At 39.2% G+C, this 19,962-nt stretch overlaps 1 protein-coding gene across 1 annotated transcript in view; it reads right to left on the bottom strand.

Annotated features, from left to right (window-relative positions):
* The window catches only part of lrrc52 (leucine rich repeat containing 52), a 28,961-nt gene extending 9,531 nt beyond the window's left edge, over positions 1–19,430 (bottom strand). Inside the window, exon 1 of the mRNA XM_028445487.1 lies at positions 18,327–19,430. Within this exon, the coding sequence (XP_028301288.1) occupies positions 18,327–18,975 (649 nt within the window). The 5' untranslated portion in view covers positions 18,976–19,430. The remainder of the gene's footprint in view (positions 1–18,326) is intronic.
* Positions 19,431–19,962: the final 532 nt, after the last annotated feature.

Genomic DNA, 19,962 nt, shown 5'->3' with positions numbered 1-19,962 from the left:
TTTAATCCAAAAATATTTTCAATCCCCTACTGATGCTCAAAACAATACTAAACTGAAATTTCTGGCCGATGTTGATATTTGGTTTCCATGGAAACGCCCAAATATGGCCAAAATTTGAGTGGCCGCATATTGCAGCGAACAGCACACACAAGCCGGAACATAGATTAGGTCAAGCCAAGCATTGTTGTGTCTAGCGAAGAAACACAAGAAGTAACCGTAAGAAAGAAGCAAAATCACTTCTTCTACGCAGTCTTTGAATTCTTTTACAAGACTCCAAATCCCACAATGCAATCGGTGAAACTTTTCCGAAGTTCAAGTCACATGAGCATCTCACAACAACCCCATTGTTGATGGTGATGGTTAATGAGCTCAAAACAAGATTACTATTTCAACAACACATCATCAGTAAGGTAAAACTGCAACACTTTGCTTGAAGCTTTATACATGAGGCTGACATCACACTGTCATATTATGAATGACACCTGTCATTTGCATGAATAAGGTGTCATGAAGGCTGTCATTAAGTGTCGTTTGATACCCTAACCAATAATCCTTTACCCTATCCCCTAACCCTAACTCCAACCCCACTAAACATTTTGACACAAAAAATGCCAACATAGCTCCAAAGGTGTCATCATTTAGCAAACAACACCTAATGACAGCCTTCATGACACCTTATTCATGCTAATGACAGATAATGACAGCGTAGTGTCAGCCTTTTGTATCAAACTTCAAGCAAAGTGTTACCAGTAAAGCTAACCTGTTTCATAGTGAAGTTACCTATTAGTGGGTGAACAATCCAACGATTGGTGAAAACTTCTTCACAATCACAGGAAGAGCCGCTACAAGGGTTTCATTACAGTTTTACAAAATTCATTCGAAAAAATAAAATGTACATAGTACACAAATATTTTAAGTGTCATAAAACACAGTGACTGTACAAAATATACATGAATTCATTTGTTGTTCTTTTAAAAATACAAGTTATTTTTTGACGCTCGAGTCATGTGACCATCGTCTTCTTCTGTTCGTCAATTTTTTGGCCGCCGGCTTGATTTTATCATAGATTTACAACATTAAACGACGCGTTGACACAGATTTCAACATTACCAATTATGTTACTAATATTTTTTGCATTATTGTATATGCTACACACATTGTGTTTGGCGCAAATCTCGAGACGGTCTATATATTTAATTCTATTTTTTCTTTTGCCCCTCCCCTGGTAAGAATCTCAAACTTTGCCTATGATGTGAACCTGTTTTATATTTCATCTTGGCAATGCAGCATTTAGACTGTAATACTGTGGCTGGTAAGATGTCTGTATGTGTGAGTGACCTTTTCGTCCATTTGTAGCAGTGCAGGAGTCAGAGCATGGTGGTCATCTGTTCATCCTCTGAGCTATGACTCGTGCTCCTCCTTCACTGATGTCACTGTGTCAGGGTGGTGACACGATGCTTATGGTCAGTGGTGTCACTGTGACATGACGCAGGCCATCTTTTCACACGACCTCTCAGCTCTGTGACACTGCAGCCCCAGCGGCTAAGAGCATAAAAATAGTCCTTTACGCAGAAGCAATTAGAATAATACACACAGCGCCTTACTTACTCATAGCATCAAAGGTCACCCTTCTGAAGACACAAGCCAACATTTATCTAAACCTTCACTTTAACAAAGTACATCCCAAGGATGGTGAAGGCGGAGTTGTTATTGTTTCCTTCGATTAAGAACACAATCAATCTAACACTGACAATCCGGTGAATGATGGAGGTTTTTAAGCGCTTGTGTAAACATCCTTAATATGAATTGGCTCTTGCTGTGACTGTGTGGAACAATCCTGGTGTCAGTTCTTCAAGCTGGACAGTTTCCAAGCTGAGCGCTCACACGTTGACAGAGGAGGACTCATCGTCTCCCTGGAGGGTGAGGCGCACCTGAACATGAGTATTGACTCTTTTATTAACTTCACACTGTTTTTCCATCCTCTCTCACACACATGTTGAAAAGCGATGAGCACAGGATTTAAAACCTCAGTGTTAAACTGCAGCTAAACACACAAAAACAAGTTGTATTTATGCTATGGTCACACCGAATGCGTCTTCTGTGGCACCGGACGCATGAAACGTACCGCAGGGTCCGCAGGATCAAAAAATGTCGCTTCATTCGCACGTCTGAAGCGAAGCCCCGCCCACCAGCAACACATCCAACTTGGTGAGTTTCACTGCCTGCTGAAGCGAGGAGCTGCGCTCCTTTTTCTCCTCTCACAAACATAAACCACCAGTGAAAATGCTATCCTAGCTCAGTGGCGACTTTCAAAGATGAAAACTACAGAAAGAACTTTTAGCTGCTATTACCACCTCCTCGCTGATTCTCCTCCACACCAAATCCTTCCTAGTCCGGTCCCGGTTATAAAGGCCATGTCATACAGCTCCAGGTGGTCACACACAGCTTCTACTCCATAATTGAATGGGTGAACAGATCGGTGTCCGTGTTGACGGCCTGACGTCATCGTCAACAAAGACTCTTATTGGCTTTCATCATGCGAAAGTGTCGCAGGAGTTCAATATTTTCTTGCAAATGTGCGGATATGTGTAAAATTGGGAGCGCGCTCGCACGGCCAACACACTCAATGTGCGGAACGGACCACACCGCCGCACAGGAAAGATTTTGCATCTGGGATGCATCTATCCATTGACTTTGCATGTAATCTGGACATACGGACATTTTGTGACGCATCCGTTGTGAACGCAGCATTAGAGTGTTAGCTGCATGGGTATGTTTACTTTTTGTGTGTGTGCGCAGAAAGTTCTGATTATCCACACACAGGATCAGAGATATGGGGACTTAACCTGCAGGGCAGAGAGCCAGTCTTGTGATCTGGGATTTATAAGCAGATTAATTATTCCATTGCATATGGTAATCATCACCATGGTTGTGGTCTCATGTAGAGGCGGAGGATTTAAGCTGTAGACACAAGCAACTTCAAAAACCTTCATCACAGAAAATTAACTAGAGGCAACTGTTTATCTTCTGATTGAACACAGTCAGAATAATATGCAAACTAGATGACAAGGTTACGATTGCCAACTCCATAGATCACACGTGTCAAACTCAAGGCCCAGGAGGCAAATCCGGCCCTTTAGAGGATTCAATTCGCCCCCGCAGTAAAAAGCAAAAAAAAGTCAGAGAAACCATGAATCCTTGAGTAAATTAGCAGCTAATTCAGTTGTAGATATCTCCAAGTTAATACACAAATTCAATGAAACTCTGCAATATTAGCAGGGCTCACATTTTCCCCATGCTACCCCATTTTTAATCACAAATTGTTAAAAGAACTCTCATTTTTTCCTAAATCCTGCAATTTTCTTCAAATTACACCACAAAATTTCCCCAAATTACATAAAAATCGGTTGCAAAATCAAACAAATTGAAAGTGAAGATCATGCAAGGCCTGATCTATGTCACTTATTGCTTTAATATTATTGGTGCCATATACAGTATATCTTATCATTCATTTATATGTGCAGTGCAAACTAGAGCACAATAATGATTCAATTACTGATTTTCTCACCTAAAATTTGCGGCCCACTTAAGATAAACTGCTCCGTATTTGGTTCCTGAACTACTGTAAAATGAGTTTGACACCTCTGCCCAAAATAGATTTATTTGAGAGTGGAGCTACTAAAAATTTGACCGATATCATGGTAGGTTAATGCAATGTAACTTCTGTGCATTAAAGTTTAGAATTTTTTATATCTCTGTGACATGTACAAGTAGGACCAAACATGTTGTTGGGTTCATTTTTCATTCAACAAATCATTTTTAGGGCAAGAGTTCATTAATGTCAACAGACATTGTCATAGGTGATTCTGTTATCATTTAGAATGGGGGCCACAAAAATGTGACTGTCTGCTCCGAGGGCCACTATATCAACATTCATGATGGCATCATAAATAATGACAGATCCGAGCATTAAGGAAAAAACACAGGGGTTTTGTGAGGCTTTGTTGTTATTTTGTGTATTTGTTTTTCTGTTTCTTTGTATTTGTAAAAAATAATAATAATTTTGTGTCTTTTTGTTATCGTTTAGTGTGTTTATAGAATAAATGAATGTGTTTTTGGGTTTCTGTGTGTTTATGAGTCATTTTGGCAGTCGTGGCATAACGGTTAAGGAAGCGGGCTATCGCTTTGGATAAAAGCATCTGCTAAGTGAAATGGTAAATTTGCTAATTTTGTGTATAATTGTTGTCATTTTGTGAGTTTGTATTGTCACTTTAAATATTTTCTATTAATTGTGTGTATTTTTGTTGTCATTTTTCTTTCTTTTTTTGTGTATTTTCTTCTTACATATATATATATATATATATACATATATATATACAGTATATATATATATATATATATATATATATATATATATATATATATATATATATATTTAAAATGGCAAAATTCAATCTAAGTACTGATAAACCACAGAGGTGAACATGAATGAGAAACGCAGTCAAGTGCATTATAAGATGTTCACGAAGTCTATCACAAAGTGCTACGTAGTCTTGGATTAAAATGCAGGCGAGTACAGGGACTTAAACCTGCTTTGATACAGCGTTGCCTTAAGGCAAGAACCTCATCTTTAACATGTCACGTCTCCACCACACTTCCCTCTAACTGAGCAGAAACCATAACAACAATCCAAACACTTATATATTGACACCAGTGAGTGTTAAGAAACAAACAGATGCCGGAGGGTCAGATAATCCTGTTTGTTGTGTTGTGACAGTCAGAGTTTACAGTCATGGAGTTGTGATTCTATTATTCAAACAGGGGAGAACTTGAATTAACTCTACAAAGCTGTAACGATAAAGTCCAAGGGTGCTGTCATGGAGCTTAACCCATTAATTCTACAATAAAAACATTCAAAGACAAACAACTTCAGCTTGTAAAAATCCCATGTTTTGTCAATGCAATGCAAACCCTACTCAGACACGGAAGAACTAGAGAACTGATGCTTGTCATTGTGTCTCCTCTAATTTTCTAAGAACGTGTTTATATAAGCCAAAGTATTACAGAGGAAGACATGTCGGAGCTCTTTATCTCCAAAGAGGAAGCTGGAGTATTTTCACTCTTTATCCAATTATACGCATCATTCTGGGATTGGTGGAGACTAAGAATAGCTGACCTTTTCTCCCTCACACCCATTTAGGCTGAATAACCCACGCCATCACACTCAAATGCAGTATTAGTCAGATTACCACCACCCTCCTTTCCATCATTTCTCCATATGATCTCTATTTCCTCTTGCAGAGTGAAGACTGAGTGTGAAGGTCAGCTCTCTCTCTCTCTCTCTCGCTCTCTCTGTATCGCTTTGTCTTATCAGTCTTGCTCTCTTTATCACATACCACTTTTCACTCCCACTCAGACACGTTTGCATTTATTTCCCTTCGTGTCTTCCCTCCATCCTTTATCTTCCTCTTCCCCTCTTCCTCTGTGTCATCCTATCACTGAGTTTTGCTCAGTCATTTTCACACTCTCGGCTCTCCTTTGCAATTTTGTTCTCGTGGCCTGGATGTTGGCACACGCACACACACACGCATTCGTGCGCACAAACTCACACACCTGAGCTATCTGTGCTAGCTATGTGCCTCAGGTGATCACATCACAAGTACACCCACCCACGCTATAGCTTCTTATCAATCCTCTGACTGCAAAATACACACAGAGACATAGAAACATATCGAGGCTACACAACACGAGGAGACCAGCTGAATTTGATATGCTTCTCCACACCAGATGGGTCTGGGGAATGTTTCCAGCTGATAAATAATTTATCATCTACCTGTATTAAATTGAATCGATGCCTCCCTGTCATAATGAATGTTTTAATGGATTTGAATGACAGATCTGGGGCGCAGACGGTTAGGAACTCTTGGGTCTCTTGCGTGGTGTTTTCTTTGCTCAAAGTCTGAGGCCATCCTGATGTTTTTTTATCACCTAACTTTTTCTTTTAAATCTCTTTGCATCCATTATAAATCAAATCTAGTGGTTGTTAAAATAAAGTATGACCTGTCATTCTGCTTTAGTTTGAGCTCACTGTCCTGTTTTTTGGCTTTCTATTATATAAATATTTAACTCTTTAGCCCAGTGCATGGATCCCTGCTTTGGCCCTTTGCCTTGAGCCTGTGAGTTTAGTGTTAAGGCACTCAAGACCGGTTTTGAGGCCACATTTTGTGCTCTTGTCTTGGACTCAAGAGCATTTTTACTCCGTCTTGTCTCGGTCTCTGGATTTAAAGGTTTTCTTTATTTATACAAGGTTTTTCAAGACTTTTTATCTTCTGACATGTTTCGACTGTCAACTGCCAGTCTTTGTCAGAGGAGTTGGGCTGATCGCCTTTGATGATTCCTATTAAATTTCACATTAATTCAGTTTAATAGTTCTAGAAAGATTAATTTTGTCTGACAAAATGATTAAAAATTTCCTGAAAAACCTAGTCTGAATAAACAAAACATACTATTCAAAAAGAAGACAAAGCTAATCTTACTCAATGCACTTTTGATAATCGCATAGAGATGACTTTGTTGTATTTTGCGCTATACAAATAAAGTTTAAATGAATTGAATTGAATTACAGGACCAGCACTGATCTCTGATCTGCTATTCTTCAACTCCATTGATGTGATAATAAGGCAAAGCCCTTCCTGATTAATTCATGTTTGACTTCAAACATTTAGCGTTAGCTCACTAATTGAGTGCTTGTGTGTCAGAAACCTGCACACATCAGTCCATCTTATTTCTACTTAAAAATACCTCTGAATACTTACTTTAGGCCTCATTCGCCTGACAAATCTTATTTTCAGATATTCAAAAATATTCTAGACATATCAACGACTTCTGAATATATATAAGCATTTACTTTTTGTAAGATTTTAGTTGAAGACATTTTCAGGGTTTGAAATTTTTCAAGTTGTGCTATAAAAAAGTTGCAGACACCTTGTTTTAGTCTGTCAAATGTATTTAAAAAGAAAACTAATTAAGGAGAGTATTCTCTTAAACTGTTCAACCATGTCATGGTTTTTAAAATAGTTTTTTATGGTCTTGGTTTCGACTCCCAAAAGTCTTGGTCTTGACTTGGTCGCAATCCAATTTGGTCTTGAGCCAGTCTTGGTCTCGAACATGTGGTCTTGAGTACAAAACTATGTGAGTTGTCAAGGGCACTGATGAGCAGCCAAAAATCTTTCCCTCCCCTCCTCCTGTAACAGTGCCATGACATGGTAAACTTCTGCTAACCCTGAGCAGGACAAGCTACTTACATTTTATGATTTTACCTGAGGTGACTCTCAAAATCAACTTACTGTGTAAGACATACTGTTCAGCAAACTGGAATTCCATTTAACATGAAAGGAAAAGGTTCTGCTTAGTGTTTCTTACATTCTGATGGTGACAAGCTTTCAGGCATTTAGAGTAAGAGCTATATGAAGTACCATCGGATTCATTCAGACATCACCAGATCTGAAGCAGTCTGCACTTTAAATTATATTTTTCTTTTACACCCTGAAAGACATTTCCCACCCAGTTCTTAAACTTTAATCACACTAAAAGCTGTGTAGTCCTCATTTAAAAGCTCTTCTGGTTGAACACAGTTTTTTTCTTTTACTGTTTGTCTCCATGATAATGGTGTGGTCAGTACCTTAAAAATGTACTTTCTTAGATTTGTTTTGGAATGGCAATGCTCCATGCTCCTAAATCGTGGAAGTTGGTTTTATTTAGCAAATAAAACAAATACAAATATATATATATATATATATATATATACATATATACTAGTACAGTGCCCGTCGGAAGTATGTATTCATGTGGGAGCTTTAGTAGAGTTGTCAATTATGGCCAAATGAGTATGTGTTTGAAGGGTGGATGTACAAAGAGGTGTACATACTCTAATGTTATGAAGGGGTACATTTGTGGGTGCAAAGTAAAATACCGAGTGTGATTTCCCTGGTTTAATTCTATCGGGCATGCGCATGATAAATTGATAAAGTTTGCACCAATGCTGTTGTTTAGGTAGAGTCTTATAAAAGACACATAAATTCGTACAAACAAAACTATTGATTTAGCATTTAATATTTCTTAGTGCAAGGGTGCTTATCATCCAAGGTTAGTAATTAATATACAAACAGATGTAACTTAGCGAGCAGACTGAGAATAACTTCATCTATAAGTCATGTGTGTGACTCACACTTCCAGAGGAAATATGTTGTGTGTGTGTGTTTGTGTCTCGCTACTCCTCCGTGGGCTCACACACACGGACACGCTTCAGCCGCGCACATGCACGCACTCAGTGACTCACATCAGGTTGAAATGCGTGTGTCTCACGCCCAATGAGTGAGACTTGAGAGCTTTCCTACTGTGAGTGCGACTGCTCAGACAGCCATCCCTCCTCTCCGGTGATTTCAAAATAAAATGAAAATTAACATTTTGAATTATAACCACCAAATAAGGAACAGTCAAAAAGTATGTTTTCTCAAAACAGAAGTCAATAGGTGCTCAAAACTTGTGAAAGAGCCTTAAACTATCTTCCTCTCTCTCACTCGTGTGTCTGCTTGGCTGTGTGCGCACACGTCTGGTGCGTGCTCACATAGCTACTCAAGCTCTTCAGCGATTGGCTCTGGCCGCACACAAGACTCTAGTTCACCACTGTGATTGGCACTGGCATGCACCGCAGCGGAGCTGTACAGTGAATGGCTCTGGGTGCACACGTGACTCTAGTGGAGTCACGTGTGTTGTTGTCCAGCTTTGAACCAAGCTGCAGCCGTGTTGCAAGTATGAGCTCTGTCTGTCTTTGAACACCAGAAATATTTGAGGCACAGACAGACAGACAGACAGACAGACTGAGATTCCTTGCTTTAATAGAGAGATATATATTAAATAAATAGTTTTTTTCTCGATTATGTAATTTTTGTAGTCGTTCAGTGTAATAATCAAAATCAAATTTTGATTAATTGCACAGCCTTACAATATTGATATTGCAGCCTTGAGTATCCTGATACCAATATTGCCCTGATATCCGTTCGGATCATACAGTACATACTTTTAATTTTGAACTGTGGAATGTTAGAAGAGGTTGGATCAAGTGATATTACTCAAACAGAGAACACTAGTCAACAACCGTAGGTATTGTCATGATTACTGTCTCTCGCCTTGGTTCCAGTTACTTCTCTATTGTTCCTTTTAGTTTAGTTGTGTTGTCTGATCTTGGATGTTGGAAGTGTGTTCTTGTGTGCGTATCATCTGTGCGTCTCCCTGCTTGTCTGCGTCTGCGTGCGTACCTCGTCTGTGTGTATGTGTATTCTGTCTCTGATCTGTGCCTAGTTAGATGTTGCCATGCACAGCGGATTCTTGTTTGTTTTGATGATGTTTAGTATTAATTGCAACAAGTGACAAGTGACACTGCCTGGTGTCAGGACGCCTCTTTGTTACACCAGGGTTTGTCAGTCAGCCTTTGTTCCCACTGTAGCGTTATCCAGTCAGTGTCAAGTTTAGTTTCTTCAGTCTGTCCATTGCTTTCAGTGAGAGTTTCAGCTCTCTTCCCTTTCCTTCAGAGGAGCCCGTTGAGGTGCTACAGCACAGAGCTGGATTACACACCAGGAGACTGCCTGCATTTACGATTTTGTAAATAAAGACTGCTTTACTCACTATTCCACGTCTGATTGAGTCCTTGCATCTGGGTCCTACTGCTTGTTTCTGCCTAGTTGACTGTGGGGGTTCAAATTCTGCTCTATCCAAGTCGTTGTGTCCTTGGGCAAGGCACTTTACCCACATATAAATGGGTTTGAATTGGGCATGAATGTTGGTGGTGGTCAGATGTGCCGTAGGGGCAAAATGGCATCCACGCTTCTGTCAGTATGCACTAGGCTAGCTGTGGCTAACCACCACTGGTGTGACTGATGTGAATGAATAATGGTTTATGTATGTGCTTTGAATCTCCTTGAAAAAAGAACTATATCTAAGCCATTATTATTATTATTATGAGAGAGGTATAAGAAAAACTGATCCATTTATTATTAACCAATGGGTTGTATACATTTTAAACTTAACATAAGAATATACTGCAATTGAATGAAATAGATTTATAAAAAAAAAAACAAGAGCACTCAGAGGGTGAAAACCTCAGCCAGTGATCCTGATCTTGGTACAATGATCATTAACACTTTAATAGCTGGTCTCTCTGTAACGCACTGGTGAGCACTGCTGCCTCTCAGTGAAGGCATTGTGGGTTCAAGTACCCAAAGGTGGCCCCCTCTGTCAAGCCTTGCGATGGACTAGCAAAAGATGTACAGTATCTCATTTTACTGCCTTAAGCCCTACGTCTTATTACCTCCTTGGTGGAGGTAATAAGAGCCGTGAAAAATAACTTCAATATATCCAATGAAAACAAAAAACTACAGTAAGTGCAAAATAACTAACCTCATTAGATCCAGTAAAAATAAATGATGTATTGGAGTGCTTATATCAAAGATGTTAGATGCAGTTTCATATCATTTGATTTTTTTTTTTTTTTTTTTTGTGCTGATATTGTACCGATATCTAATATCAATATCGGCTCAGGACACCCCTAATAATATATAAATTTATTATGTATGACGCTGGACAAAGAGGGCTCAATCAACCCCTGAAAAAGCAGAATTTACTACAAACAAGGAGAACATGCCTGTTGTCTCGTTCATTTCCTGTCCTCTGTCACTCTGCACCTCGCTGTAGAGGACTGGGAATCTGCAGTGTCCCATCTCGCTCAATAATTGGCCGACTCTAGTTTGTTTGTTGTTTCTTCAGCATTATTTTCTCATCTTTCTCCAACATGGTGCATGAGATCGCGGCAGATGGCCACGCTCCCTTTAGGAGGTTTTATCCACTTAAACTGTGTTTTACTCTCAAATGATGATGTTTGCTCTTGTAAACTGCCCATTATGTTGACTTTTTTTGTGTGACTCAACACAATTCTAGCATTTAAACTATAAACAGCTGCGTCATCTTCTAATGAAAAATCTGGACATCTCTGAGCAAAAGTATAAATGACACTTAGTATTTTATCTTGGATCGGCTTAAATGTCTGTATACAGCTGATGGGTAAAGCAGGCTGAAAAAACTGCAGATTTGGCAACAAAGCTTCTTTTGACCTACCAGTTAACATTCACAACTATTCATCCATCCATTTTCCAACCTGCTTCCTCCTTTGTATGGTTGCGGGGGTCTGCTGTTGCCTCGCTGTGATTGGGTGCTAGGCAGCGATACACCCTGGACATATTGTGCCATTCCATCGCAGGACCATTCACAGCCAAAGCTTAACTAAAGTAATTCAGCTTTTCTGCTTGTTCTCTAATTCTAACTTTCTTAAACTGGGCTTTATGGTACTGCTGGAGGTCTGCAAGCCTGTTGTTGTTAACTTATGTTATTCTACTGATTTCATGACACATTATATATTTCATTTTTAAGTCCTCCATGTCATGTAAATAGGCACAAACTTACTTAAAGAGCAACTAAACCCTGATGTGACTCGAGGATGGAGATTCAAAAAAATGCCTCCAAAGAACAATCTATGCTATGCTAACAAGCTACTCAATAGTCATTGTCATAATCAACATTTAGAATAATGAGAAATCAATAATCCAGGGAAGATCAAAGGGTTTTGGGTGTTTTTTTTTTTTGTTTTGTTTTTTTTTCATGTTTTGTTTGCTTTTGGTTTTTTGTGTATATTTTTATTATGTTGTTTTATGTGTTGCTGGAGTCATTGGATGTTGTATATTTTACTCTCATTTTGTATATATTTGTTTGTTTCATTTTGTGTGTTTTTCAGACTATTTGTTTGTATCTTTCAGTCATTTTTTTATGCTCTTTGGCCTCCAGTTGCCCATGTCTAGTCTAGATATAGTATATCAATCCAACCTACTCACCACAGATTGAAGAGTTCACAGGTACTAGTTCTTTAAAAAGGGGTGGGGTTAAAAGTGCTCGTTAGTGACATAAAAAACCACTAAAACAACACCAACCACCATTCTCAGCCAATAGCTGATTTTATTGTAATAGCTGAGTTCCAATCCATAGAAGGCAGTCACTTATATTTCTACAAAAACATATACCAAATGTTTTGACTAAAATGTGAAGAGTTGGACAAGAATCAATCAACAAAACTACTTTTCTTTTTCAGCAGAAAAAAGTGCTTTTGGCTTAAGTGTGCGTATCTGCTTGAGACATTATTCATGTGCAGCTTTCTCCGTAGATCCAAAAAAAAAAACAATGGATGAATATTAAATGCATCCATTTATTGAAGTGGTTCACAGCCATATTAGGGTTTAAATTATTTAGAATACAGCTGTATTTAGGAATACAGCCATTTTAATATTTCTTTAGAGATATATATTTACTTGGTTTAAAATAAAGATCAAATTAAAAAAAAAAAATACACAGAATTAAATGTACACATGTTTGACTTATTAAATTGCTGACTGGCATTTGGCTTTGTGGCAGAAATGAAGTATTTGTTTATATTTATCATAAAATCTAAGTACATATGACTTTTTCTAAATGTTATGAGGTTTATGGACTGCAAGGTTTTTAGGGAATCAGCTTGAATTAAATTCATTAATTTTCAAACAAATTAATTAACAATGTATAAGAGCATTAAAAAAAAAAAAAATCACAGCATTAGACTCCTTAAAGTGACACAACTTTGACAGTGTTTTAATTCAAGCATTAAAATCTGTCTGAGCAAATAAATCGTACATTGTTTCGATTTATACAGAGCTTTCATTATCACCTAATTAGCCCCAAAGCGCTTTACATAATCAGTCCCATTTACCCATTAACACTAATATTCACACATCATTGGTGACTGGTGTCACTGGCTATCACCTCAAACTTACGTCACTCATGTCAACATTTATACATTAGCTTATTTTTAGGACACATTTTGCTAATGGATGTATCAGTAAATTACTACAGATATTCTACCAATAAAAGTGTTATTACATTATAATATTTTACCAATAGTTTTCATTTATATATTCTCAGACATCTACAGTGTCATTAAAACCAGTCATTACAGGAAAGAACAACGGTTTTACTCTGTTTCTGTCGTCGTCTTGTATGTTTTTCTCTCATTTGATGTGTGTTTGTTGTTCTTTTCTGGGGGATTGTTGGTGTATTTTTCTTTTTGGTTTGTATATTGTATATTGTATAGTCGTCTTCTGTGTTTTGGAGTTATTTTGTATAGGTTTTGTGTTTGTTTTGAGCCCCCAAAGGCACCAAAAACATGGTAAATACAACAGAACAGCAGTCAAGCATTTTTCCCATCTTTATGCAGCTATAGTAATTACTAGTACAGCTAAGTAATTATTATTTCCTAACTTTCTGTGTGCATTATTACATATGTATAACAGTTATATATCATGTATTTGTCAATAAGAATGACCATCAACAGTTTCTTTTGGTAATTTTCCCACGCTGGTACAGATTTCGCTCAGATTTTGTAAAGTTTGGTTTTGATTGGGGTAAATAGGTGACACTATGTGTGGTTTACTTATAGACTTTTATGTATTAGGATTCCGTAGAGATCTCCATTCACAATGTCCCTATTACTTGACTTTCTCTCTCCTAATTGAAATAAGACAGGTTAAATGTAGCAGCCAGTCCTACACTTTTCCTGAGGACAGGAACTCACTTTAATGGCTGCAAGAGTCAGTTCATTTCAGCGTTTCTCACTAACACGCCCCAAGTAGCTGCCGTTAGAGATTCTCTTGTAAAATGCCATTCATAGTTTTCATATTCAGTTAAAAATAAAATAAATTACAAAACACTAGGGATGTAACGATTAATCGTAAGGCAGTTAAAAATCGATTCATAGGTATCACGGTTGATTTTCTGACAATTGAATCGCAGTACCGGAAGTGTAGGCGGCGGGCGGAGTCTGCTAATACTTTCTTTCTGGCTGCCTTCTACTCTTAAATATGTTAATAAATGATTCATTACCCCTTTAGCACCGAAAGAATATCTGTAATATTACTTGAATATCTGTAAAAGTCACGTTTTTCTATTAGCTCTGTCTGCTAGCATAGCATCTCTTCTTCACTGCAAGATATCTGCATGCCAACCGACCACTGGGTTACCAGCGCCCTCTGCTGGTCCAAACAAATATGACGTAATCAGTGCAATGACGGTTTTTTGTCCAAGTCTAATTGTTAAGGCACAAAATACATTTTCAGTTGCACTTTTAAAAGAAAAAGAACTATTACGCAGTTTTGCATTGTTTATTATAGAACCAGAATTTAAATTAATAGGCTTCATTTTCATTTGTATTATTCCTTTATTTATTTAATTCAAGATTTATTTTTAGTTAAATTGCATTGTTTTGAATAGTTTATCAAGGAATTCTTTTGACAATGAAAAATATAAGGAAAATAATACAGTATTTGTCTACAGTCCTATTTTGTAAATGAAAAAATCGTGAGAGAATCGTATCGTGAACCCAGTATCGTGAATCGAATCGTATCGGGAGTTGAGTGAATCATTACATCCCTACAAAACGCACATAAAGACGCACACACTTTACGCGTTTCATAAGTCTTCTTCTTAAATGACAACTTCTGATATCCTTTTTATCAACTTCTCTCAGACACTTCAGGTAGGCTCTCCTTTACCATGTGCTACTTACTGGTATTACCCCCAGCAACCCAATAAAACGGAACAAAACATAAGTTCTCCCCCTGTGTCTCTCCGTACTTTTACCCAAATAAACAAATTATATCTACATGAATTAACTGAATTATTACTTCTTTATTTATTTAACATCTATATGAAATATTTTTATATGTATTTATGAATCTCTGACAGCAGCTACAGCCAGTGACTGAAAAACCAACTCAGGAACAGAAAGTAACTAGAGATGTCCCAATACAACCTTTTCATTTCCGATATGATACCGATATTGCAGCCTTGCATATCGGCCGATACCGATATTGATTCGATATCAGCATGAATCATACATACTTATATATATATTTAATTACTCATTTTGTAGTGTAGAATGTTAGAAAAGGCTTGATCAAGTGATGTTACTCAAACAGAGAACAATAGTCAGCAACAGTAGGTATGAGAAAAACTGACCCATTTATTATGAACCAACTGGTTACATACATTATAAACTTCAACATAATATCTACAGTATTCTACAATTGAATAAAATAAATAATAAATAAATTGAAAAAAAAATTATCTGATATTCGTTTTCAGGCTTATCGGACCGATATCTGATATCGGATCGGGACACCACTAAAAGTATACGCCAATATTTAACAGCAATAAGACCAAAGTAAAGTCCCACAGTTTCTTTAAGTACTAACGGGCACACTAAAGGAGCTGTACATTTATTAATGTGTGCAGAATGTGATCCCTCACAAACACACACCCAGTCCACATTGGCTCTGAGACGTAGCGACAGCTACAGTATGGACTCACAGCCCTGCAGTCATTCCAGTGGACCTTCATCACCACAAAAACACACTATGTGCCCTGATGCACTTACACAAACTTCACTATACTCACTTTATTAGGCCCATTCAGACTTTTTTAGTTCATCATTTGCACACAATAGAGATCGAGGGTCTGCGTGTGTGGGTCGTTTGTTCCTCAACGACTGTAGCTCTCAACTTGTGTTGTGTTGACAAAGATGGTTAATTCACGTGGTTGTGATTTAAAGCAGTGCAGCTGTGAGTTTTGTAACGCACAGTGGCACGGCTGTGGGTGCTGCGTCATGTCACTTGCAATCCAAAAGCCCTTCTGTCAAAATCCGTGCTCTGATTTGGTTGGAGAAATGTGTTACACTCAAGCACGGTGCTTGGAGGGAGATGAGGAGCTGAGTGTGAGCAGCTTGTGAGGAATTGTGTGTGTGTGTGTGTGTTTATGTCACCCACCCGAACACCTCAGTCACACACACACACACACGCACGCACACACACCTTGTCCTCTGTTGAGGCACTAGAGTTTGGTTTTTTAACAACCATCTGGACTGAAGGGCCAGAGAATAACAGGAGAGGCATTGCATGCTGTTAGCGTGTGTGTGTGTGTGTGTGTGTTCATTTAGGTGCGTGCGCACACAGCTACTAAAGGATACAATCAACCACTTAGCGCTATCAGGCCTCACATGTAACAATGCAGCATGATGATTGGGAGGAACAAAGAGAACAATTCAATTTTTTAGAAAAGTATTACACGTTAAATGTGTCTTCTATCAGTTAGAGTATGAACTGAATGTGACCCTGAGGTGACCCACATGAGCAAAAAGAGGTCCTGAGGTATTACGTGACCACACAGCATGCTCTGTGTTTATGGAAGTTAATATGTGTGTATAATATAATAAATATTTACTAATTCTAGGACCTCACTCTCCTTACACTGTCTACGTTCTAGTCCTCCTGGGATGCAGAATGGTGACGTTTATCGCATTTTGATAGCGTAAAAGTCAGATAGAATGTGACGCGGCCGTTCAGACAGCAATTGTATTGCAAAATATCAGACACACATCTGATTTTGGACCATATATGAAAGTGGCCGGGGTCAGATTTGAAAAAAATATATAATATTTGTGCTGTTCAAACTGTCTTTACCAGATGGGATACGGGTCACATATGGACAAATAAAATCAGATTTGAGTCGCATTTTCCCGCACTCTGAACGTAGCCTTACAGCAACTAACACGGTTCACTGTCCCTCTAAATTTTTGATAATTTCTTGATTTTTGAAGATCCAAGCCGTGTTGAGATATAAATACAAAGTGTATTGACTGCTCCTATAACATTTTTAATACCGAAGCTTTTTACAGTTTGGAGGAATGTGCTGCTGGGGGCCGACGTTCTCAAACTTTTCCAGGGACCGGTTCAGGAGAGAACATTTTTCAAAGACCCCTCATATCCTCACGTCAATTAAACACAATTTACTGCCATTTGTAGCCCTAAGTGCCATCGGAATTATTTATTCTTTTAATGTTTCAACTTATTTAATAACATTGTAGTAGCAATGAACCTATAAAGTAAATGCACTAGTCTTGTATATAACATTTTTTAAAGTTTTTTACATCTTAACAATAAACAAAATATGTTTACATTTATTTGAAAAAAAAAAGTTCTACTGTACTTTTTTTTTTTTGCAAAATTTTATAGCCATTGAGGCGGCCATCACACTTCAGAGGTACGGCAGTGCATTATGCTGTACACGTCCCCATAGTTATACACTTTTGTAATGACACAACATGAATACTGGAAGTTTTATACATAAGGCTGACATTACGCTGTCATTATTATGACATGACACCTGTCATTAGCATGAATAAGATGTCATGAAGGCTGTCATTAAGTGTTGTTAGTTACCCTAACCTTAACCCTAATTAACCCCACTAGATTCCTCCACCTAACAAAAAATGCCAACATAGCTCCAAACGTGTCATAGTTAAGCAAGCACTCACTTAATGACAGCCTTCATGACACCTTATTCATGCTAATGACAGATAATGACAGCATAATGTTAGCCTTATGTATTAAACTTCAAATAAAGCGTGACCATAGATTTTTTTTTTAATATTTCATGGACCCCTAAGCTATGGCTTGAGGAACCCAGTTTGAGAATCGCTACAGCTGCTGTAGCGGTAACTCAAGGTCACCCTGCTAATCTCTTGGGTGCACTTTGAGGAATGATTCTGTTTGTTGCACAAGAGACAAAGGAGGAAAACCTTATTAATTGTGTAATAAAGGTCAAATCATCAGAGTGAGCGGTCAACCATCAGAAACAAAGTCCTCGTACCCACAGACAACAAATTATACGACTTAAGCAGAGGCTGACTTACCATTAAGCAAGGGGTCGCACTTGCCTTGGGCCCCAAACCAGTAGGGGTCCCCAAAAGCCCACTCCCTATTTTTGATACCTCACAGTTGTTTTTGTTGTTTGCAATAAGGCAATAATAATTAAAAAATTAAACAATATTCAAAAAGCCGTTTTCAAAATTTAAAAGTCTAGGACTTTGAATTTTTATTTTTAGCACTGAAAGTGTTAAAAAATAAAAATAATATTACAAAACAAATGATTGCTTGACCTCTAAAATGCCAAATATTTCACGATCATACCAGTGGGAGGGCCCCCTTCAAAAAGTTTGCCTTGGGCCCCCAAACTGATAAATCCGCCACTGAATTTAAAACATCTCTAATAGTATAAAATGTATATACTGTATAACAATGACTGTTGGAACAATAAACACATGTTAACTTTGTGGATGTAGATGAGAGCCCGATCCTCACCTTGGAACTTGAAGCCTTCTATCTGCACCCACAGACACAGATCCTCCGTGTCACAGTCGCACCTCCAGGGGTTCCCACTGAGCCCCAGAGAGCGCAGAGCAGGCAGGGCGATCAAGCTGCTGATGTTCAGGACCGTCAGGTTGTTCCGGCTCACATCCAGCACCTGCAGAGCCATGTTCTCCGCGAAGGCATCCGGATGGATCTCCGCCAAACTGGGATTATCCGTCATCCGGAGCATCACCAGGGACGGAAGGGGCCCGAAAGTCCGGTCCTCGATCTGCAGCAAGGTGTTGAACGACAGGTCCAGGTAGGCGAGTTTACGCAAGTTTCCGAAGGTGGACTCTGAGATCTCAGTCAGAGAGTTGTTGCTACAATCCAGGTAGACCAGATCGGACAGGTAGTTGAGCTGCAGAGCAGGCAGGTCACCGATGCGGTTGTTGGAGATGATGAGCTGCCTGGTGGCCAGGGGGAGGTCACTGGGAAACAGGCTGAGATCCTGCCCGGCGCACTGGACCACCAGCTGGTCGTCACACACACACCTGTCCGGGCATCCGGCTGTGAGCGCCGGGGAGGGAGCCACCCCCATCACGAAGATAAAGAGGAAGAGGAGTCGGAGGGACTGTGCGCTGGGCTCGGGCAGGAGACGCATGACGAGACCGCCCAGAGCGTCATGAAGTCGGGCTGAGCTGGACCAGGAGTCCCCGGCGCCCCCCGGGCATCCTGCATGGGTCAGAGCAGCTGGTGGAGCAGTGAGAAGATCCAGCCTCCTCTTCTCTCTTTCTCTCTAAATGACTATTTGTCAGTCACTCACTCACACACACATCACATCACATCAGAAGGTGACCCGCGGAGTGAGGAGGAGGAGGAGGAGGCGCGCGCTGTTCTCCGGACTTTGTCCCACCTCAGAAGACCACAGGACCTCAGGCTCTGGGTGATGGCGACCCCCCGCTCTGTGCCTCATCTTTATCACTTATTATTGGTCTCCAACAGAGGGAATCCTGTCTATAGTAGACTCTCCAAACACATGACATGAACACAAATCCACTATTGAGGATGCAGACTTCCTGAAATCTTCCCAGCAGCAGGACTGCGATCTGCGCTCATGCGTCCTTGGTGGATGTGAGACGCTCTGATGAGTGAGGCACAAAGTGCGTCTCTCTCTCTCTCTCTCTCTCTCTCTCTCTCTCTCTCTCTCTCTCTCTCTCTCAGCTGTGTGTGTGTGTGTGTGCGTGTGTGCGTGTGTGTGTGTGTGTGTGTGTGTGTGTGCGTGCGTGCGTGTGTGTGTGTGTGTGTGTCAGACTTGTGGTCAATTATCATTGATAATTACAATTATGGCGTAATCGGAATTGTACTTGGAAAAAATGTGTCGCTGTTGTAATCGTAAGTGAGTTAAGTTTACTTTCTAATTGTAATTGGCATGGATTTCCAATAAAAACTACTCTGTGGCAGGCATGGGCAAATGGCGGGGCAGGGACCACATGTGGCCCCTCGCTCTAATTTTGAGAGGCCCCCAAAGTGAATACACAAAATGACTCCAAAATCACACAGGCAAATTCCAAATGACAGCAAAAACAGAGGAAATGAATACACAAAAATACACAAATTGACTCATAACACACGAAACAACAACAACAAC

Source organism: Gouania willdenowi, chromosome 4 (genome assembly GCF_900634775.1).
Source record: "Gouania willdenowi chromosome 4, fGouWil2.1, whole genome shotgun sequence".
NCBI lineage: Eukaryota > Metazoa > Chordata > Actinopteri > Blenniiformes > Gobiesocidae > Gouania > Gouania willdenowi.
Note: the sequence above shows the minus strand (reverse complement) of the source record. Positions and strands in the feature narration are given on the sequence as shown.